Genomic DNA, 24,547 nt, shown 5'->3' with positions numbered 1-24,547 from the left:
CAGTTGCCATAACGTAGAGGTCTTAAGAATCACTATTGCTTTAGGACTCTGATAGGTAATCCATTACAATAAAATCAAATAATTATTCCCTCAACCACAGACTCACTTCCCCCTATTCCAGCTGTCAAAAATATTGGTTTAAAATCATATCTATTTGATTCATCCCCCCTTGGAAGCCTGCTGCATCCCCACTGAGAGTAGGCGGAGGATGAGAAGAGCTTGCATTGGGCAGGACCAGTAAGATGGCCAGAGGAAGAGCTCACTACTGACTATGCAGGAGAGGTGCCGGTGTTGACTGCCTCTGCATGATGGGCACTTCTGCCACATGCATCAGCAGCTGTTAGGCTACAGACTCCAGCTTCACAGAAGCAGGATGGGCCTTGTCTCCCTTACTGTGCAGTCACAACTCCCAGTTGGTCCAGTGCCTGGTCATGCTGAGAGAGAACAACCCCAAAGCAACAAGAAAGCTACTCAGTCACCATCTGTCCAGACCCAGCAGAAAGACCTGGCAGCTCTTCTCCCCTTTGCAGACCGTGATTCTCAGTACCCCAGGTTGACCCTCTGATCTGGCCAAAAGGGTGTACTTTTAGTCCTCCTGAAGAGGCACAAGCCTCTGCATTGGATCTTGGCCCTCTGATCTAGCTGGACCACAGGGTGGGATAACTTGCTGATCCAGAACCCAATGTGATCCTTGCCACTTCCAAAGGTGGAACCAAAGTGTACGGAGTCCTAGCAGTGTCACACCCTATTGGGGTGTCTAGCCGCAATAGAGTGTAGGATGTTGTAGGCCAGGTGTTCAGGCACCTAAAGATGCATATTGGTGCTTAGTGGTGTTTTCACAAGCTGCTATCTGCATCTTTCGATACCTATAGATCTTTAAAAACTGGCCCTTTAAGTTGTTCTGTTACTCCCTGTATTACCTTTCACAAGCACAAATTGCCAGAGACTGCTGCTATGATATATTAGCATGAAACTTGCAAACTAATCTGCAAGACATTTCAGAGACCACAAAAAACTTTGAAAAGTGATATTGAGAATACACACCGCAAGCACAATTAATCTTTGAAAAAATTCACCAATTGCTGATGCTAGCAGTTAACAATAATTTTGATTATTAAACATGAAAATAAAATGGACACTAATTTACATTTCACAATTTCACATGGTACCTTTCACTCGTCTTGGAAAATACAGTATACCAATCAGTTTAATTTTCTGGTTCTTATTTCAATAGCCTTGTATTGTAATGTCTGGGTTTAAAAGGCTGCAGAGGTTGATCTTCTAAAGAATCAAAACAATCTCTATTAATATTAAATTTTGTAAAATTGTTATAAATTATAAATTTGGAATCTAAATCATCTGAAATGCCATGTAAACTCTGAAATCCCAGATGTTTCTATTTAAATACTTTACTGCATACACAAAATTGGGAGGTTTTTTCCCCTCCTTTCAGTACATCCAGTTTCATATGTCTATTTCTGCAATACTTTAAACAGAAAAATCCATACCTATAAATCTTTCTATAATACAGGAAGGGCCACTCATTCCCATCTATTTAAAATTAGCCTTTAATTGTTACAGCAAACACCACCATTTTTAAAGTTAATAGTACTGTATATAAAAAAAATCTAAAGACCTTAAAACAGTTTATTCAATCCACAGCTTTCAAATGTTTAAAAATGATTTTTCTTTTTTGTTCAAAACCATGTTTCTTTTGATAAATTAGCTGCCACAAAAACAGAGAACAAGAAGATAAGAAACTGGAAGCATTTTGGATGACGACAGAATATAAGTGATTTTGAACACGTGTGGAGGCTGATTTCAATCCCTCACAAGAATAAATTATAGTACTACAAAAACTCATGATGTTAATATGAGGGTTGAATTTAGCCTGAAGTCATTTTCCTGTTCACATTTAAAACTAATTTAAAAAATTATTAACAGGACCTATGACTTAGGTATGTGATAATAAAAGCAGAAGCTTTAAAAGAGATCTTTCATTATCCGGAAGATACATTTATCTAGGTGGCAACCACTCAAGCCCCTGAATATGACACTTGATTTCTCTTTGCCCAGGAGGTAGCAAGAGATCTGGTCAATGATGTGCAGATGCCTTTCCTGCAGTTTTCCTGTTCTGTCGGTGGCGAGCAGGTCCACCTGGGAGTCCCCACTTCTGGAAGATGACACTGATGACCTCCGGATGAAGAGACCATTCAGAGCGAAAGGAAAAGGACCTGCTGAGGCAATCCACCAGTGTGTTTTTTGGGCTCTGGGGAAATGTGATGCCTCGAGGTCAAGACATGTACCACCTTGCCTGAGACCTGGGAAGGGACACCTGGCAAGCCAAACATACTGCTCTGAGTTCCCTAAGATTGTCAAGGTGGGCTCCCTAATCCAGGTCTGACGCATCCAGAACTAAAGTTACCAACAGATGCAAGGCGGCAAAGGGTACTCTTTTCATTAAGGAACCTGGGTCTCTCCACCAACTCAGCAAACGGAGGACCAGCAGCAGAATCGTGATTATTGAGTCGAAGTTGTGTCTGCTCAGGGAATAGACTGACCCTAGCCACATTGGCAGGGGTCTGAGGCACAGCCTTGCATATTGCACCACATAGTTGAATGCTGCCATCTGACCCAACAGTTTGAGGCAAACCCAAGTGGGTCGTGACCTTGGAGATCAGATCTGACATAGCTCGGAATCTGGCCTCTGGTAAGTAGGCCTTGGCCTGGGTCAAGTCAAGCACTGCCCCCAAAGAACTCTATTCTCTGAACCGGGACCAAAGTTGACTTATACTCGTTTATCAACAGTCCCAGCACCTGAAAGGTGGCCTGTACTGTACTGATGCTGTGCTGGACCTGAGCCTGCCAGTGGCCTTTGATCAGCCAGACATCGAACTACAGGTAGATATGGACACCTCGACGTCTGAGGAAGGCTGCTACCACCGCCATACACTTAATGAAGAGCCATGGGCTACCGACAGGCCAAAGGGAAGTGCTGTGCATTGGTAGTGGTGTTGACCCATTACAAACCTCACTTCTGGAGGGAGCCGCTACAACCAGAATGTCAGCTAGGCTGTGTGCAGACTCCTTTAGCTCCTCGACTTCCAGACCCACGTTTGTGGTGACCCTTTTCAGGAGTTCTTGATGGGCCCTGAAGTCATCTGGCAGAGCAGGTTACTAGGGCCTACGACTGCCTCATCCAAGGATGACGAGGAAGAAGCCTGCACTGAAGGAGGGGCTGCCTCCTCTTCCTCATCTGCACCACATCCACTGGGGCCATTTCTCAGACATTGGTACCAGAAACAGCACCAGAGTCAGGGTCCAGCACTGGATGGGAAGAAACAGTGGCTCGCCTCTCCGACACCACCAAGTATGAACGGTGGGAAGGGGCACCCTGTACTGGGCAAAACCCCCAAGGATTCCAACACTGCCACTGCATTGGCCAGTGGCCCAGTGGCCATGCGCCAGCCAAGGGGTAAGTACCGAAGTCCAGTGCATAGGCTGGGCACCGATAGGACTTCGTTGGAAAGAAGGATTCCCCTTCAGACTCCAAATAGGATTCTTCCCTCGAAGACTATGGCGGCACAGTACCCGCTTCCACCTCCAGGCAGTGCCAGGGAAATGGTAACCACTGACGGGCCGGAGATCACTGCATCGGGACCATGGAGGGTTTTCCCCTGAACAATGCCACAGTGGTCAGTGCTGCAATGGAGCTCACACCCCTTGATCCCTTCTATCCCATTGCTTTGGTTAGCAGGGGACCTTGAAGGGTCGGTGGGATCAGGGGGGACATCAGGTCCTTTGTAGCTGGAGTTTAAGGGGCCCACAAGCACGAGGTCCCACGACTGCTCCCAGGAGTCAGAGGTGGGTCCCAGACTGGACATGGCACTCTAGGCAGAGTCACCAGAGCCAACAGTGGCTCTGGGGAGGACAAGTGGCCCAGCCTGGGTCTCAATGCCACTCCCTGCTTGTCCCTCTTCAGCACTGGAGAGGGCCCTCTCTCTGTTTCCTACACTTTCTGAACGGTGCTGGGAAGAACATAGTGCCTGTGGAGTGCGTCACAGAAAAAACCTAAGTGCTTGGCACCGATTCAGAGTGGCTCAGCTACGAGACTGGTCTGAGGGCTGCCTTCACGAGTAAGGCCTTCAGACAAATGTCTCTATCTTTTTGAGTGTGTGGTCTGAAGCCCCTACAGATCTGGCATTTCTCTTTAACATGAGTTTACCCAAGGCACTTTAGACAGCCAGAGTATAGGTCACTCACTAGCATCAGCTTGCCAGAGCTTAAAGCCTGGGGCAAAAGTCCCTCGATGACAGGGACAACTATTCACGCTATTATATACACTAACTTAGAACTATATACACTAACTACAATAACTATTTAATGTAAGACAAAAAAGAGTCCAAACCACTGGGAAAGAAGCCTTGTAAAAGCAAACAGGATCATTCCAGGCAACCGTCATGGGTGATAAGAAGGAACTGAAAGGGTGCAGATTTGGCGGCGCCCCTTATACCAGCGCACATGCGTGGGGCTCCAGAAGGCCTAGAACTAGTTCTATGGATACCACTGAGGGGAAAATCTCCAGCAACTGTACACACGGCACGCACACACCTCGCATGGAATGGACATGAGCAAGCACTCAATGAAGTAGTATTGACTTTAAAGAGGCCAAGAAGGGAAATAAAGCATTCAGACAATAGAAAAGAGCATCTAACTTCCAAGAAGAGACTGTTCTGTGTAAAAAGTCATTTTTGGTTCTTTCAGTCAAAAAAGCAAACAGGATGTTAGGAATCATTAAAAAAGGGATAGAGAATAAGACGGAGAATATCTTATTGCCCTTATATAAATCCATGGTGCGCCCACATCTTGAATACTGCGTACAGATGTGGTCTCCTCATCTCAAAAAAGATATACTGGCATTAGAAAAGGTTCAGAGAAGGGCAACTAAAATGATTAGGGGGGTTGGAATGGGTCCCATATGAGGAGAGATTAAAGAGGCTAGGACTTTTCAGCTTAGAAAAGAGGAGACTAAGGGGGGGATGTGATAGAGGTATATAAAATTATGAGTGGTGTGGAGAAAGTGAATAAGGAAAAATTATTTACTTGTTCCCATAATATAAGAACTAGGAGCCACCAAATGAAATTAATGGGCAACAGGTTTAAAACCAATAAAAGGAAGTTCTTCTTCACACAGCACACAGTCAACCTGTGGAATTCCTTGCCTGAGGAGGTTGTGAAGGCTAGGACTATAACAGGGTTTAAAAGAGAACTAGATAAATTAATGGAGGTTAAGTCCATTAATGGCCAATAGCCAGGATGGGTAAGGAATGGTGTCCCTTGCCTCTGTTTGTCAGAGGGAGGAGATGGATGGCAGGAGAGAGATCACTTGATCATTACCTCTTAGGTTCACTCCCTCGGGGGCACCTGGCATTGGCCACTGTCAGTAGACAGGATACTGGGCTGGATGGACCCTTGGTCTGACCCAGTATGGCCATTCTTATGTTGGAGACTGCAGAAGGTACAAATGTGAGGCCAAGGGGTAAAGCCACTCAATGACAATGGCCCTTAATATGAAAAAAAATAGTTTGATTAGATGGATTTATGAAAACATGAGGTAAGTCTCCTTCAAATCAATGGAGCACAGGAATCCTATTAACAAGGGGAGAGGAAAGAGTATGCCAAATGAGGGGAAATGACAGTGGAAAGAAATGAAAAAAAAACAACACACACACAACTTGTGGGAGGTGGAAGAATCTGTTTTAAAAGAGTGTTGGCAGGGTCATTGTAACTAATTTCAAATGACCACTTCATTTACATACACTTTAGGGTATTTTGCAGATTTAATCTGGGATCCTATCGTGTGACTTGGCATTATACTGACTTGTGAACACCAGCTTTTAGAAATTCTCAAGAATCAGTGTATTATTTGGTAAAGATAGCTTTAATGGAAAATTACATCTAGAGCCACCTGACTATTCTTATACAAGCTGTGTGGGTTACGTTCTCATGCATTTTTCATAACTGCAAAACAGCTTGTGAATGTCACACTTTACCATCACACTCCTGAGCCTAAGTTTTAAATAGATTTTTTTAACAGAATATTAAACTTCAATATGAAATTATCCTCAAGGGAAAAATATTATGTTCACAGTTCCATTGTAAATTATTTAAAATCCAAAATGAAGATCCATCTGTTTTGCTATATACTAAATCCATTGTAAGGAAAATCTGAATGTAAAGGACAAGTCAAGAGATAGTCCTTTACAACAACTCAGGGTCTATTCTCTATCATAGGAGAGAATATCTTCCAACGAGATCCTGATAAAGCTTTCATTACCAAACCACACACAGGCTCTCGGGAGTTACTCATTTGTGGAGAGACCAGATCCTATTACATGCTAAAGTTAAATAGCTTAGGATCAAACCTGAAGCACAGCTGGCTATGAGGCAGTAAGTGACACAAAGATGAACAAACCTACAAACCTCCTGTGCTCTGAGCCGACCAGTCTTGAGGACAGTTGGGCTCAGCGCATGAGGGGTACAAAGAGAATCCTGTCCCCAACTGCAGTTGCCGATGAGCTCTCCAAACCCCCACCCCCAAGTTCTACTAGGCATATCCCCATCCATGTTCCAATACATGTTAGGGTGACCAGACAGCAAGTGTGAAAAATCGGGACAGGTGGTGTGTGTGTGGGGGGGGGGGGGGGGGTAATAGAAACCTATATAAGAAAAAGACCCAAAAATCGGGACTGTCCCTATAAAATCGGGACATCTGGTCACCCTAATACATGTGCACAAATTTATGGCTGTTAAGGTCAAAGAATACTCGCTACTCAGCTCCTGCAAGGGAGTCGGGCAGTCTTTGTAGGGGTTTCTTTTCCTCTCCTTTCCCAAATACTGAAAGGTATGTAGGAAGATCTTTGGATCAAAAACCATACCATCTCACCATGTCTCATTACAGAACTACCATCCAGGCCAAGTCTCACATTCAGCCAGGAAGGGACATCTCCCACACAAAACTCCGAAGCTCCCCAGCCATCACAGTTGGATACGAGGAAGGATGACTGATGGGATGGAAAGACCACAAAGGTGCTCCACACCCACCTGAATGAGAGAAGTAGGAAAGGGTTCAAGTTGCATTTAGCATCAGCAGCCAAGGAACAGCTGAAGGTTCCTTGCCCCAAACAGCTTGAGCTAAGCCTTTGGCCCTTACTAACCACTGCTCTACATTCATGAGTTTTACATGCATTTCTTTTTATAACAAAATCACACAATCAGACTGAAATATGAAATGGAAAACTACCCACGTGGAAGAGATTTCCACATTCAGAAAAAGTCTTTAAAATGTTTAATACAGTACATTCTGCTTATTAGCAACCCCTCAGTCGCCAGCAAAAAGTTGCTATTATCCAGCAATTGCTAGCAAGCGGAAGGCAGGTTTGCGAGGCAGCAGTCAGGGAAAGAAGTGCTGGGATGTGCCTTCCCTGGCTGCAGCCCCACAAGCCTGCCTGCGGGCAAGACAAAAGCAGTAAGGGGACTGCAGCTCAAATGCCAGGGCTTCCCAGAGGGAGCGAGGTTGCTGGGGGCCAATGGAGCTGCATGTTAACACTCCCTACACTCTCCAGAGGGTCATAACACATTGTTTATGCACCTTAATTTGATATGAATAAACTACCACAATTAAAATATTTTCCATTAACAACAAGGTGACAGAAAATTAGTATTTTGATTTTTTTTAATAACTAAATGTAAGTGTTATTTAATCTGTGAACTAGATATGCAGAGACAAGGTGGATGAGGTAATATCTTTTACTGGACCAACTTCTGCTGGTGAGAGAGACAAGCTTTCAAGCTTACCTCAGAGATAAAGCTCATACATATTACCTCAACCACCTTGTCTCTCTAATATCTTGGGATTCACATGGCTACTACACCACTGCACACAAATAGATACGCCTACATTTTGGAAATGCATTGTAATTAACAGATCAATGACACAGACATTACAGGTTGCTCTAGGAAAGCAAAGTAATTAGGTAAACCTACAAAAGTCACCAGCTAGTGCAACATGAAAAACACTTAAATATCTATTAGGGCTGTCGATTAATCGCAATTAACTCATGCAATTAATTCCAAAAAATTAATCATGACTAAAAAAATTGATCGCAATTAATCGCACTGTTAAACAATAGAATACCAATTGCAATTTATTAAATATTTTGGATGTTTTTCTACATTTTCAAATATATTTATTTAAATTACAACACAGAATTCAAAGTGTACAGTACTCACTTTATATTATTTTTATTACAAATATTTGCACTGTAAAAATGATAAAGAAATGAAATAGTATTTTTCAATTCACCTCATACAAGTACTGTAGTGCAATCTCTATCGTGAAAATGCAACCTACAAATGTAGATTTTTTTTTTATTACATAACTGCACTCAAAAACAAAACAATGTTAAACTATAAATCCACTAAGTCCTACTTCTTCTTCAGCCAATCGCTAAGACAAACAAGTTTGTTTACATTAGATAATGTAAACAATAATGCTGCCCACTTTTTATATTTACAATGTCACCTGAAAGTGAGAACAGGAGTTCTCCTGGCACTTTTGTAGCTGGCATTGCAAGGTATTTACATGCCAGATATGCTAACCATTTGTATCCCCCTTCATGCTTTGGCCAACATTCCAGAGGACATGCTTCCATGCTGACGACACTTGTTAAAAAAATAATGTGTTAATTAAATTTGTGGCTGTACTCCTTGGGGGAGAATTGTATGTCTCCGGCTCTGTTTTACCTGCATTCTGCCCTATATTTCATGTTACAGCAGTCTCGGATGATGACCCAGCATGTTGTTCATTTTAAGAACATTTTCACTGCAGATTTGACAAAATGCAAAGAAGGTACCAATGTGAGATTTCTAAAGATACAGCACTCGACCCAAGATTTAAGAATCTGAAGTGCCGTCCAAAATCTGATCGGGACAGAGTGTGGATCATGCTTTCAGAAGTCTTAAAAGAGCAACACTCTGATGTGGAAACTATAGAACCCAAACCACCAAAAAAGAAAATCAGCCTTTTGCTGGTAGCATCTGACTCAGATGATGAAAATGAACATGCTTTGGTCTGCACAGCTTTCGATTGTTATTGAATATAACATGGACACATCCTCTGAAATGGTGGATAAAGCACGAAGGGACATATGAATCTTTAGTGCATCTGGCACGTAAATATCTTTCAACGCTGGCTACAACAGTGCCATGCAAGCAACTGTTCACACTTTCAGGTGACACTGTAAACAAGAAGCGGGCAGAATTATCGCCTGCAAATGTAAACAAACTTATTTGTCTGAGCAATTGGCTGAATAAGAATCATATAATCATAAACTTTAAAGTCAGAAGGGACCATTATGATTGTCTAGTCTGACCTCCTGCACAACGCAGGCCACAGAATATCACCCAGACACTCCTGTATCAAACCCCTAACCCAGGGGTAGGCAACCTATGGCACGCGTGCCAAAGTCGGCACGCGAGCTGATTTTCAGTGGCACTCACGCTGCCTGGGTCCTGGCCACCAGTCCAGGGGGCTCGGCATTTTAATTTAATTTTAAATGAAGCTTCTTAAACATTTTAAAAACCTTGTTTACTTTATATACAACAATAGTTTAGTTATATATGATAGACTTATAGAAAGAGACCTTCTAAAAATGTTACAATGTATTACTGGCATGCAAAACCTTAAATTACAGTGAATAAATGAAGACTCGGCACACCACTTCTGAACGGTTGCCGACCCCTGCCGTAACCTATGTCTGAGCTACTGAAGTCCTCAACTCGTGGTTTAAAGACTTCAAGGTAGGACTGAGTGTACTTGCAGGCTCTAAAATTTTACATTGTTTTATTTTTTGCACAAAATTCTACATTTGTAAATTCAACTTTCATGATTGCACTACAGTACTTGTATTAAGTGAATTGAAAAATACTATTTTTACAGTGCAAATATTTATAATTAAAAAATACAAAGTAAGCACTGTATACTTTGTATTCTGTGTTGTAATTGAAATCAATATATTTGAAAATGTGGAAAACATCCAAAAATATTTATATAAATAGTGTTCTATTATTAACAGCACGATTAATTGCACAATTATTTTTTTTAATCACTTGACAGCCCTAATATCTATCAAAGTAAAGAATACTTTATGGTAGGATAGGAAAAAAATAATTAAGGTCACTTGTCCAAACATAGTCTGGATCCCAAATTTGGCTGTCAAACAATAAAATAGGACTCAAATTTTCTTTTTAAAGCAAGATTATATAAATTAAACATTGCGCTATTGCGTATGTCCCCGAGACTGCTGATCTGAACTTCATTTTACAATCCTGGATGCTTCAACTGACCAATATGCACAATCTGAAATTGTGCCTCAGATCCTAAGAAAGTATCAGTGAATGGCAATTGTATTCCATACTCCAACTTGGGCAGGGTATACACTGAGAATCAGCTATGTGCATGTGCTCCAAAATACAGTACGTGAACGTGACAGGCTGAATGGAGCCAGCAAAGAAACTTAGAATACCACAACTGACAGGTCTGCTTTCTTCTGCTAATTAGTGGTGGTTATAAGAAACCTGAGGCAGGAGGACTCTTATTTTCAGCATCAGGTCATTCACTGCAGCCAAGATTTGTATGTGCACCTCAGCAGCTTGTCCAAGTTACTGGAATAATTAAAGGGACAGCACCAACTTGAAAAATCACACCCCTCTCTATGAAAATGTTTTATCTATTGTTCCAATTAGCACCTAATATTACTATAACTGAACAATTAGAGAAAAAATAAAACCCTTCTTTTCCCTCCAATTTGTTCTGTTTAATGGTTTTCATTGTTTCTCCCATATAGTTTTATACACTATTTGTACGAGTCTTTCACCCAGTTGTTACAGGGGAAAGAACACCATATTTTAAAAAGCATTTGACTGTAAAACCAAATAAATTAGCAGTGGCACTCTTGGAAAGGTGCACTATTGGACTACTTTGAATTCATTTTCTGAAACAGACCGTTCATTTCAAGTTGACAGTGGCCCTTTATGTTTTGTCTGTATTAAGGTTTCGGGTTGTCCTGAGCTGTAGGGCAATGAATTTACCTAGCTGGCTACATGCATACTTTTAACATGCAGATTTGTCATGTCCAAAGGAGTAGCAGAAGATTAGAATTCCTGATGCCTGTGTAATTAATCTGTGTTAATCAAAGAGCATCAATATCTTCTGCTAGGAATTTTATTCAATAACAAAATTCAGTTTCTTTCCAAATAAATAATTCTGTAACTACATACGGGGACCTCTAATCTAGGTAACAGTATGTCTACACAGGAGCTGCAGTGTGCTTCCCAGAACGAAAAAGCAGCTACTGTGTATAAGTGTGTGAAAATAAAACAAAATACAAGGTCATAGTTTTACATAATGAGTTTGCATCCGTCAGAAGATATTAAAGTCTAAACATGTAAGTAAACAAAAAACAATTCATGCAACAACTTCTCACTTTATGCTACAGAACTAATTAGCAACCTAGAACTTCTATGCAGCTGTGGAGAGGTGCAACATTAATTTAAATGAGGCAAGCTGCTTAACAGCAAATCATTTCATTTCTGAATGGCAGAAACTGTGCCCAGGAACGTACAATCCCAGATTTCACAAAATCCTCCGTGTTCTATCTCCCAACAACAGTAACAGAAGTTGCAGTGTGTGTACATGGAGAATATCCCACTTGCTGAGCAATTATTCTCCGCTTGCTCTTCACCCAGCAACACAAAGCTGCCCTATACACCTCTACCCCAATATAACGTGACCCGATATAACACGAATTCGGATATAACGCTGTAAAGCATTGCACAGGGGGGCGGGGCTGCACACTCCGGTGGATCAAAGCAAGTTCGATATAACGTGGTTTCACCTATAACGCGGTAAGATTTTTTGGCTCCCGAGGACAGCGGTAGAGATGTAGCTGTTTCAGCTATTGAGACTGATTGAACTAGAGGCCAAAGTCATAGAATATTCTAATGATGTCCTGTAAAGAAGTGGTGTGGTTAAACCTTGAGAATGTTTGTTATCTTTTGAGTTACCGCTATATTCTAGAGTGTGAACTGATAGGAGACTGGAATTAAATGATCAGAGAAGGTGGGTCATAGCCAGAGTACCTTGTGTACAAGCTCACCGTTCTTTTGGTGAGTGCTACAGAAGTGAAGGCATAGACAGGCTTTAAGCTATGGTAGAAAAGAGGTGAAATGAGAATTTTTGCCTAATGCAAATGATTTGGCATGCATTTGCATAATACTAACCAAGGCAGAAAGTGGAAATTTTTATTAAACAAAAGATGAAGATACTACTCATCTATCAAAGAATCCGTACATAAATGGAGGCTTACCAAAAAAAGGAGAGAACTCGAACTGAAACAAAATTATAGTGATTATGACCTAGAGGGCATAACAAACTTGGCAGGGTGCTTCTCATAACTGAAATGTCAACTCAGATGGGTGTAATCTATATGCCAGAAGTATTTACAGTCCCAGCAAGGTATAATTTGACAATGAGGAATCTGGTAGTGATTCTTTGTCTAAAAATACAAGGAATAAGTAGTAGAGGAAATGATAATGGATATCTGCTACAGAACACAAAGACTAGAAGAAAACAAGATAAAAAAACCCAGATCAACTCGTGTTACTCAAAACCACAGCCTGTCATCTCCTATGGAATCCATGCAGACATGCCTTGGGTAACAAGACAGCCAAACACATCAGAATGTTCCCAAATAACATACAAGTTGAGTGGACACAAGCCAGAGGAGAAACTATCCTGGACTACTGAGAGGTGGGAAATATTTGAGAATTCAGCTCAACCTCCCTTTTTACCACCTCCCACATGCCCCTTCTCACCCCAGAGAGCCAGACACAGACAGACAGACAGACACACTCCCAAGGCAGCATAGCAGTGTCTGGCTAGCTGGGTTGCAGTTTGCTGGGGATTTCCCTGGATGCATGCCAGTGGCTCCTTTCCCCCTTTCAACCAACCATAGCCTCCAGCTCAAGGAATCCTCTTACAGTGGAGTCGCATCATAGGCGCATTTAACTTACGCGATTTTAACTATACGCGCTCGGCAAAATAAAACAAAAAAAAGAGAAAAATAATTTAAATACTGTACCTGTAGTGCAGGCGATTCCACTCACCATTCCACTCAATGAGCGTTTGACTATACGCAATTTTCGCCTTACACACTGACTTCACCTAACCCCCACATAAGATGCAACTCCCCTGTACTGGCCAGGAGGGAGGGAACTGTGCATGCCCTCTCCCCTTGGGCTGAACTGGGGGAACAGCAAAGGGGCCATTCGGCCTCTCTTGCTACTACAGCAAAATTTTCCTTTCATCCTACCCATGCACTGGAGGGGGACAGTACTTAGGGAAAGCAATCAGTCTGTAACCTTGGGATGTTTTGTTGGCATTTAATTACTGAATGTATGATTTACCATTGCACTCTCCCTCTTTGGGTCAAGCCAGATTTGCGTTCAGGTTTCCAAATGTCCCTGAGTGTTATGCCACAACTTTGGGGCAGTCAGTCTTTTCAGGGGATACATTTGTTAGGGTCACGGAGGGAGGGATAAATATTCAACAGAAATGTTGGATTCAGTGTGTGGTTGGGACAGAGAGACTCTCCAGCAGAGACTGCCTGGACTGTGTCTCAGAGGTAGATCTAACTCTCTCTACAGGGGTGAAGTGTGACTTGCAGTCCAAACTATGTATCTAGGCCTGGATGGGCGCTGCTAAACAGTCTCCCTGGCTTGGCAGCCATTTTGACCTTGCGGTTTGCCAATCAGGACCAAATGTGGCTCAAGTCTAAGCAGAGTGGCTACAGTTACCCATTCCATAAAGACTATTCCCCTCCATTCACATTCTTGTTTCTTCATTGGCATTGCAGCCATTGTAACAAACTATTTTTATCTTGTGAGGCGTCTTTTTTGGAACTCTATAGGCAAGAACAAGAGAAGTGACCAAAAGCTATATGGAAGCAGTATAATAAGAAACTGGTTCATAGATGCAGGCATGTAAGTTTATTTGAGTTAAGAAAAGAGGATTGTGGAAATTAAGAAATCAAGTATCTGATCCTAAAAATCCTTACACATGTACTTAACTTTATTCTAGGGCTGTCAAGCGATTAAAAAATTAATCACAATTCATTGCGATTAATCGCGCTGTTAAACAATAATAGAATACCATTTGGCTCTTTTCTACATTTTCAAATATATTGATTTCAATTACAGCACACAGTACACAGTGCTCACTTTATATTTATTTTTATTACATATATTTGCACTGTAAAAAGAAAAGAAATAGTATTTTTAAATTCACCTCATACAAGTACTGTAGTACAATCTCTTTATCGAGAAAGTTGAACTTACAAATGTGGAATTATGTGCAAAAAAAAGTGTTAAAAAAATGTAAAACTTTAGAGCCTACAAGTCCACTCTGTCCTACTTCTTGTTCAGCCAATCGCTCAGACAAACAAGTTTGTTTACATTTGCAGGAAATAAAGCTGCCCGCTTCTTCTCCTACAATGTCACCTGAAAGTCAGAACAGGCGTTTGCATGGCACTGTTGTAGCTAGCGTCGCAAGATATTTATGTGCCAGATGCACTAAAGACTCATATGTCCTTTAATGCTTCAACCACCATGCGAGAAGACATGCTTCCATGCTGATAACAGGTTCTGCTCGATAACGATCCAAAGAAGTACGGACCGAAGTATGTTCATTTTCATCATCTGAGTCAGATGCCTCCAGCAGAAAGTTGATGAAAATGAACATGCTTCGGTCCATACTGCTTTGGATCGTTATCGAGCAGAACCCGTTATCAGCATGGAAGCATGTCTTCTGGCATGGTGGCCGAAACATGAAGGAGCACACAAATGTTTACCATATCTGGCACAGAAATACCTTGCAATACCAGCTACAAAAGTGCCATGTGAACATCTGTTCTCACTTTTAGGTGAGATTGTAAATAAGAAGCGGGCAGCATTATCTCCCGTAAATGTAAATGTAAACAGACTTGTTTGCCTTAGCTGAACAAGAAGTAGGACTGAGTGGACTTCTAGGCTCTGAAGTTTTACATTGTTTTGTTTTTGAGTGAAGTTATGTAACAAAAAAAAATCTACATTGGAAAATTGCACTTTCGCGATAAAGAGATTGCACTACAGTACTTGTATGAGATGAATTGAAAAATACTATTTTTTGTTTTTACAGTGCAAATATTTGTAATAAAAATAATATAAAGTGAGCACTGTACACATATTCTATGTTCTAAGTGAAATCAATATATTTGAAAATGTAGAAAAACATCCAAAAATTTAATAAATTTCAATTGGTATTCTATTGTTTAACGGTGCAATTAAAACTGCGATTAATCGTGATTAATTTTTTTGAACCGCGTGAGTTGACTGCGATTAATGAACAGCCCTACTTTATTCATTAACAGTCGCACTGAAATCAGTAAGACTTCTTGTGTCTATACACTTGCAGGATTGGTACCCTAATTAGTAAAGAAAAAATGCAGAAAGCATTGAAATCTACCAATTTGGAAAGAGTATGTGGACTGTTAGGAAACTCCATAAATAAGGCACAGTACATTACATGTCTTCTGAAAGAGAAGAAGTAGCCATCAGTGTAACTTCATGAAAGGACTATTCAAAAATATGATTTTTTTCTTAACTGTAAATTAGAAAAGTGGAGGGGGAGGCAGCCAAACAATAATAAGCAGAATCAGCTAATTGTTTGCAGGTAGAAATAAAGGCAATGGAAAAGGGAGACTGAGTTAATGCTAGTCAAAAGGTAGGGAAGGGAATTTTCTAAATAAAAATTGGGGAAGGAAGGACATACTAGAGAGAAGTGGTGTCTATTAATAAATGGAAACATGTGAAACCAAAATGGTGGCGATACTGAGCTTTTTATTATTATTTTAAAAAACTGGAACTTCTTTTTGAAGTCTGTCTTTAGAAAGAAAATAAAGAACAAAAGTTTGAACGAGTAGGAAATACAAGCCTGTCAAAGTAAGTACGCATAAAGAACATCCCAGAGTACTTGGAAAACATGAACATGTACTAAAATCAATCTGGGCAAAATGCATGTGGAAATAATACAAAGGGGTCTAGACAAAATGACTTGGGACTTAGAAAAATGCAATCTAATACAGTTGCGGAAACACGATTCAAACAAATTTAGTAAGCAGGAAATACCTGAAAAACAATAATGCTGAAAGAAACTTAAGGTTAATAGTGGTGAACGAATTAGATGCAGATTTCCAGTGTGATAGGAGATGGGAAGAAAAAAGGTCAGGGCAACTTTGATGTGCTTGAAAAGGATAATTTCACAGTTCTGATATGGTTGAATGTTAATTTTAAACACTTTATTAACAGAAATATATTGATAAACTGGAGGAAGTTCAAAGAATATTAGCGACAAAAATTATTAGGAAGCCAAGGGAACTGATTAATAAAGAACAACTACGTTAACCTTTATATCCATCAAGTTGTTTAGATGACAACTAATACATGGTAGAAGTCCACAAATATTTGAAGGCTGTAAACACTCAGTAGGAATGGGCATTATTTAGACAGCTACAAGAGGTTAATATAGGAGAAAATGTGAAAACGTTAAGAAACAGAAAATTTAGGTTGATATTAGGCAAAGCTTCCTAGCAGTAACATTAGGCTGGCAAATCATCTCCCAATGAAGTCCCCATTGCTTGCAACTTTTGAAACTAACAGACATAAACAGAACAAAACACAGAATATGTATTTTAGGAAACAATCCAGCATCATCAGATAGATGGACTTCAAGTTCACATAGTGCTCTTCCATCTTTAATTCCTATGATTATATGAGAATTGGGAGTCCATAAATCCTTCAGAACCAAGAAATATTTACACTAAAGAAGTCATTAAGAGATGGTGCTAGTCTAGGATAGCAGTTAGAAGGACCAGATTTTTCTCTCTCTCATATACAAACCTCTTTCTCCACGTGGGATCTCTGAGAAGAGAGTTTATTTAGTCATGCAGTTTCTTAAGGCCCAATGCTGCTCCCAGCGAATAATTTTGCCATTGTCTTCAATCAGAGAAGGGCAGGGCCCTTAGTCAGGATTAAGTTAAACTTTACATCTTGATTTATCAGATATTGGTTTTGTGTGTCCTGTATGACTAGTTCATTTTCTTTTAATACTGATGCTATTGTGTGTAAATAAACCTACCTTTTATTTTACATAACCAGATTAGAGCACTGGATACACTGTAGGTGAAGAGCCTAAACTGACCCATACAAGAAAAACACTGTATTAACAAAGAAGCTGAGAAATAACTATAAAGCTCCATTCTATCCTGAAAACATTAAACAATGTGATGGTGGTGGTGACTATAGTCACTAAGCAGACACTATGAAGAACTCTTTCTTACGGATTGATTTGGATCATGTGGGAGACTTCGGTGACAGAGGCTGTATAACATGACACCATGATGGAAAAGCAAATTTATTTTTGTTAAAGATAGTTCCTTTTAAAATATAACCTTTCCTACAAAGTACATCCTCCAAAGGGCATGATATCTTATCTGTTAAATTCACATGGGTTAAACAAAGCTCAGCTCTAGAAAAGAGAATTTTCTCATTTCTTCATAGAAACAGAATTTTCTCAAAATTCTGCCTGATCCAGAAAAGACAGCAGAAAAGACAATCAACCTTTTAAATCACTTTCATTGCAACTAACTTTTGAAGCGTTCTTTGAATTCTCCTTGAATCTGTAATCTTTATCTCAAAAGGTCACACTATTATGGATTTATCCCACTACAGTAAAAAGAAGATACACTTTTTCAATAATTTGTTACGGTCTCTTGTGGGACATCTGTCTGGGCACTATTCATGAAAGACATGGCATTTTATTTATCTACCTAATTTCAAAATATTACACCACATAAGGAAAACAAACATGATACTGCATTGATAAAAATCCTTTCATTTTTTCCACATGCAGCATGGTTCTGTCAGAAAACAGTAACCTTATTTTCACTTATATATTCCATTTAAAATAAGAGGATTTTAAAAGGTACACAAAAAAGTCAAAATTGGCCCAACATCCAGGTTTAATAGAAATATACCTTTATAAAACTTAAGTCCAAAATAAATGTGTCTACTTTGTTTTGGGAGTTTTGTGTTCATTTGTTTGACGTTCCAGGAAAACAACTTTTCTTTGGAAATAAACATTCCCCTGCAAAGTTAGCAATCCAAATACTTCAGCATTGTACTTGAGGATGAGACCCTAAAAGTTAAATTGATTAGACACTGTCCATAAACTGTCCATAAACAAGTGAAACTAACTGCCCAAGAGCTGAGCGAATTGTCAGATTAAACACAACAGTGAAATGTAATTTAGATTTTTAGTAGCAACAGTAAAAGGCATTTTTTTTAATGCATTAGTTTTAATCTGAGAGGAATGCTTTAAGAAGTGTTGAATTTCATTTACAAAGGTAAGAAACATATACTGTATTTATGCATTTGGTGTAGATACTGGTAATCACATAGATAATATAGCCAGATGCACTTACAGAGCTGGGACTAGAATGTCGTCTGACTTTAGGAGATTCTTTCCCTGCTGATGTAGTTTTGAAGTTAATGCAAGCATTGTTCTCTGAATGGACCCTCTTCACTTGACTAGTTGGTTTCTCAAATGGATCAAAACTGCTCTGTGTCCTCTGAACTCTGACTTTTTTGTCCTCGGGAATTGTGTCCAGGGGTTTGATCACTGAGTCCATTCCCTGGCAGTTCCGTGTAGACATCTTTGTGACACATATCTGAAAGAAAACAAATTAAATAAACTGAATATAATTTATACACCTGCAATTAAAAGATGAAATTTCAAGTGTAACAAGAACACTTTTTTTAAAGACTGAAATTTTATAAAACGCGCGTGTGTGTGTACACACACACACACACACACACATACACAAACACACAATAGGTATGTACACAAATAAGTAAATCAGATATACTACTTAAAGGGTAGAGAAAAAAGAAAGGACAAGAAAGGAGGAAGCAACATACAGTTTGTATAATCATGTAAAATGACAAATTAAAAAAAAAATGTCTCAATAGGGGTCTATTTTATCTAAACTTTTGCAGGCTATTCTTTGTAACAGCGCCAGTCCACTTCATCCTACAATCCAGTCACTGGTATCTGCAACCAGGATCGAATTCCATTTGTTTAAAATTGGATGAGAGCAAACTTAAATAAATGATACCAGTTTACATACATACTTTTGTGCTGCACTGCAAAGAGTCAATACCAGTTTATAATTATTGTATTTTTAAAAATAATGCTTATGCAGCATTATCATCACCACCGTATGCCCCAGAAAATCAAATTAGTAAATCAATACCCAAGTACTGAAACATGAGAAACCTCAGCCTGATGACACACTAAAGCACAAAGATCAGAGTTCTCATTTGTTCTTGCCACAGGGTTGAACTATATTACCTATGTTTGTGACAAGAGGGTCTGATCCTGCAAACATTTAGGCACATATGTATCTTTTACACACTCAGTTAGCACCATTGTGATTACAGGTTGCCAGCTCTCCTGATTTTACTATGAGTCTTGCAAAATTTGTGGTTTTGCTTGATGTCCAGTTCCTGTACTCATGTAATTATATGACACAGCTTTTTTTTTTTTTTTAAACATTTGGAGTTGGCAACACTGATTTAGTATCAGTGGGACTATAAATGTGTACAGTTAAGCAAGTGTGTAAGTATTTGCAGGGCCCTTACTGATGATACTTTGAAAACTTGCTGAAGAATTACAAATTGGGTGTTATGCCAGGGATCAGTTTTAGAGATGTGTTTGTGCAGGGTGCCTCCCTCATAGCTATAACTCTGTTACCAATGCAAACAAATGTTTTCCAACAGCAAGTCATTCTTCACCGTTCCATTCATGGTTTGGTTGCTTGAAATTCAATTTACTTCGATTGTTCACTGACAGTAATGCCTTCATGCAGAAATAAAGGATACAATACAGAACAAACCAATCATACTCTTGAATACCACAACACACTTCCATAAACACCAAGAACACACAATGGTCCAAATATTACCTTCATAATTAAATATTACACACACTGTACAGCACTATCTGAACTACCAGAGACAGGTTTAACTCTAATTAAAGGTACATGACTGATATTCCAATACAGGGATTACAAGTTTCATTTCTTATTTAAAGAGACAATCAACTGAAACTTCATTGCTTTGAAAACTTGTTCTGGTACCAAAGATGAGGAGCAGTGCCTGTTCATCCTAAGCCATACACACATTTTTGGGCAGAATTTGACTTAATAGCTAAACTTTGGTATATTGTTACTACCACAAAGACATAATAAACTGGTTGGTTTAGGAGTTAAGTGGGCTTCCCTTTTTAAAATGTATTTCCGTTCCCCCTACCACTATGCCAGCCAAAAACAAACACACCACTTTATACACTAAATATTGCTCTTTCTAGAAATACACTGAAATCAGTGACGCTGGTGCACAACCCAAGATGTTTCTGACACAATAAATGCACAAACTAAAGCTGAGGTTAAACAGCAATGTTACATTTTGGTGCCATTCATGTTTTCCCAGTAAAATAAAATCAGTGAAGGGAAAAAAAAAATCCCAGCTTCCAAGATATTATAAACTAAAAAACGAAAAACAAAAAACAAATAAGGCTTCTAAAACATACTTGTCTTAATGAAATTGTTAAAGATCAGCTGTCAGCAATTAAGCTTAAATATTTACAATTCAGCATAATGATGCTGTGATTACTGCATCTGCCTTACATGGAGTTTTGTTTACATGTTACACTGAAGAACCTACTGCCCAGTGTCAGGCTGTGATGTGGGTTAAGCACACATTACCTACAGAAAATCCACAGGCAGCAGATGTGCTGCCATGTATTGTGTGCCACGCAGTGATCATAATAGTTTCAAATAGGATGTCTTAGAGGACACTCCTTCACCTCTAGGTCACTAGTTTGAATCTAGACTAGGTAAAAATCCACCCAAAAAGATTACCATCTGGTGGCCTATGTAAAATGTCCACGTCACAAAATCCACCATCAAAATTTGTTCCAAGTGGTCATCTTCTTGGAGGCTCTGCAACTCAGGGAATGAATGGAAATGCAGATTGAACAATACTCATAGAAGTGTTCCTTTCCAGGAGAAGAAGCTGTGGGAAGATGGACAAGCTTGGACTGCTACTGCCTCTGCTCTGCCTGTACTGTGAACAGAGTACCTCACTCACTAGTTCTGTTAAAAATCCACTCACAGACTCTTAAAAAATATTTCTTTAGCAAGTTTAATAGCACTAGATCAGGGGTAGGCAACCTATGGCACGCGTGCCAAAGGCAGCACACAAGCTGATTTTCAGTGGCACTCACACTGCCCGGGTCCTGGCCAATGGTCCAGGGTGCTCTGCGTTTTAATTTAATTTTAAATGAAGCTTCTTAAATATTTTAAAAACCTTATTAACTTTACATACAGCAATAGTTTAGTTATATATTATAGACTTATAGAAAGAGACCTTATAAAAATGTTAAAATGTATTACTGGCACGCGAAACTTTAAATTAGAGTGAACAAATGAAGTCTCGGCACACCACTTCTAAAGGTTGCCGACCCCTGCACTAGATATATTTTCTCCTTCCTGGGCACATATAATACACTAATAAGTGTTATACATGCACATCAAGTGAGTATGAGCTATGGGATACTGAAGTTCTCTGGAATCTGAATTAACTAAGCCTTTGAGGGACCCACAGAACCCTCTATTCATAACTTTTAATATGCCAGAATTCTGCCATTTTCAAAAGGGTGTGGTTCGTCTGTTTAATCTGTTTTCCTCATGGAACTCTAAAAAGGGATGCTTTTTGACCAAATAGGTGGATTGAACAACACACATACCTTCTTCCCCACCTATTGTCAGAAAGCCAATTTAGGACTAAAATCTACCCTTTGCTAAGTCTAAAGTTTGAAATGTCAGCACTGAGCCATTGCCTATACGAGTTACCAGTATGGCTTAGTGGGGGTCTTTTCTCTGCGTATGGAAAGAGCCTTCATTTTATCTAAGAGGTCAGCAGAGATGCCTGGCACTGTACCACACACTACAGTGTGACACAAACTCAAACAAAATTCAGATTTGAAAGTAGCTGTCTTTTCCTTACATAGCATAAGAAATACTTTTGTCATTTCTTCATATATATTCTTATATTTTGGCCACTCAAAAGGCTGGCACAAGTACACGCCTCGCTATATAAACCTGGTTTTGGACCAAGTAATCTAACTGAGAGGTTCTCAAACTGAGGTCAGTAGATCTTTAGTGGTCTGGGACATACTTGCTGGTGGTCTGGAGCTGTCTGGCCTCTGCCTTACTTCCACCAGCTTATTTGCATTACAGAGGAAGAATGATTTTATGGTTAAGACACTGGACTGGGTCTTAGAAGATGAGGGCTCAATTTCAGCACTGTCACAGAATTCCTGTGTGATCTTGGGAGCAAGTCATATAATCTCTGTGCATCCATTTCCCCTCTGTAAAACAGGAACCATAATCCTAATCACTGCTGATACTAAGACTGGTGGAATGGTAGATAATGATAAGAGACAGGACAGTCACATGGATCACTTGGTAAGCTGGGCCCGTTCAAACAACATGTGTTTTAATACAGCCAACATGCAAAGTTGTACATCTGGGAACAAAGAATGGAGGCCAGACCTGAAAAACGGGGAACTGTGTCCTGGAAAACAGGTGACTGAAAAAGATTTAGGATCACACTGGATAAACAACTGACCAGGAGCTACTATAGTGACCCTAGGGTAAAAACAGCCAATGCGGTTCTTGGATGTATAAACAGGAAAATAATGAGTAGAAGTAGAAAGGTAATTTTACCTCTGTACATGGCATTGGTGAGATCAATTCTAGAATATAATGTCCAGTTCTGATGTCCGTATTTTAAGAAGAATGTTGAAAAACTGGAGAATGTGCAGAAGAAAGCCATAAAAATTATTCAAGGGCTAGAGAAAATTCCTTTCAGTGAGTGACTTAAAGGGCTCAAATTTGTTTAGTTTATCAAACAGAAGATTGAGAATTGACTTGATCAGCGTATGAATACCTTCACAGGGAGAAAATACTGGGTATTAGAGGGCTCTTTAATCTAGTGGAGAAAGATATAACAAGACCAATGGCTGGAAGCTGAAGACCGGCAAATTCAAATCAGAAATAAGGTACAAACGTTTAACAGTACAAGTAACCACTGGAAAAACTACCAAGGGAAGTAGTGCATTCTCCAGTGCTTGATGTCTTCAAAACAGGATTGTATGCCTTTCTGGAAGAAATGCTTTAGTCAGCCACAGGTTATTGGACTGAATACTGGGTAACTGAGTGAAATGTATTGGCTTATGTTATGCAGTAAGACAGACTAGATGATCTAATAGTCCCTGCTGGTCTTCAGCCCTATGAATATATGAATACAGTGCAATGGGGCCTGAATCTCAGTTGGGAATTCTAGGTGCTTCTGTAATACAAAACCACCACTACATTAAAAACAACTTAAAATCCACACACTTCTCCAGTATTGCTTTTTCATATAAGCATTTGCTATAGTTCACACTCAAAAATAGCTCCAATTATTTGGTGTAGCAGCACCAGATTCTTCAGTATAGACAAAAGGTGTTTTAAGTCCCAATTTGCCCTTCTATGCCTTAGGAGTTAGCTCTGGTGCAGCTACACTAATTGCTGGCTACCAATTGCTACATTAGGGCTTTTTCTAAGTGTAGACAAGACCACAGAAACATTACGTAAGTGCAAACGGGAGAAAGTGGTTCACAAGACAGTCTGTGTATTAAGTGTGGCCCCTCACTCTGAAAAAGTTTCAGAAACTTTGATCTAACAAACAATATCACAGTTATGGTATTAAACTATTAAAACAGAATCAGCATTCAGACTAATGTAGTAGCAGAATGGTCATTTTTCTTCATTTTACACTTTAAATATGAACAATAAGTAATGTCAACTTTTAAAAGTGATTTTTTTATTCAGTAGCCTTTACCAAGGCTAGGGCGAGTGCTCACCCTAGGTGACAGGCTTGGCTTCCTTCACCTCTCTCACTTACTCATCCCTTCAACCACACTAAGGCCTTGGCTACACTTACCCGGTAGTTCGGCGGCGAGCGATCGAACTTCTGGGTTCAACTTATCGCGTCTAGTCTGGACGCGATAAGTCGAACCCGGAAGTGCTCGCCGTCGACTGCGGTACTCCAGCTCGGCGAGAGGAGTACCGTGGAGTCGACGGGGGAGCCTGCCTGCCGAGTGTGGACCAAGGTAAGTTCGAACTAAGGTACTTCGAACTTCAGCTACGTTATTCACGTAGCTGAAGTTCCGTACCTTAGTTCGAATTAGGGGGTTAGTGTAGACCTGGCCTTATACTGAACC

General features: G+C 39.9%; 1 protein-coding gene across 5 annotated transcripts in view; it reads right to left on the bottom strand.

Annotated features, from left to right (window-relative positions):
- Positions 1-24,547, bottom strand: part of CDK14 (cyclin dependent kinase 14) — a 484,579-nt gene that overhangs the window by 337,937 nt on the left and 122,095 nt on the right. For all 5 annotated transcript variants that reach the window (XM_065583048.1, XM_008169566.4, XM_065583049.1 and 2 more), the window contains one exon: positions 18,639-18,884. In XM_065583048.1, coding sequence (XP_065439120.1) covers positions 18,639-18,884 — 246 coding nt within the window. The remainder of the gene's footprint in view (positions 1-18,638; positions 18,885-24,547) is intronic.

This window comes from Chrysemys picta, chromosome 2, assembly GCF_011386835.1.
Source record: "Chrysemys picta bellii isolate R12L10 chromosome 2, ASM1138683v2, whole genome shotgun sequence".
NCBI lineage: Eukaryota > Metazoa > Chordata > Testudines > Emydidae > Chrysemys > Chrysemys picta.
The sequence above is the reverse complement of the archived record's forward strand: the minus strand, read 5'-3'. Positions and strand labels throughout refer to the sequence as shown.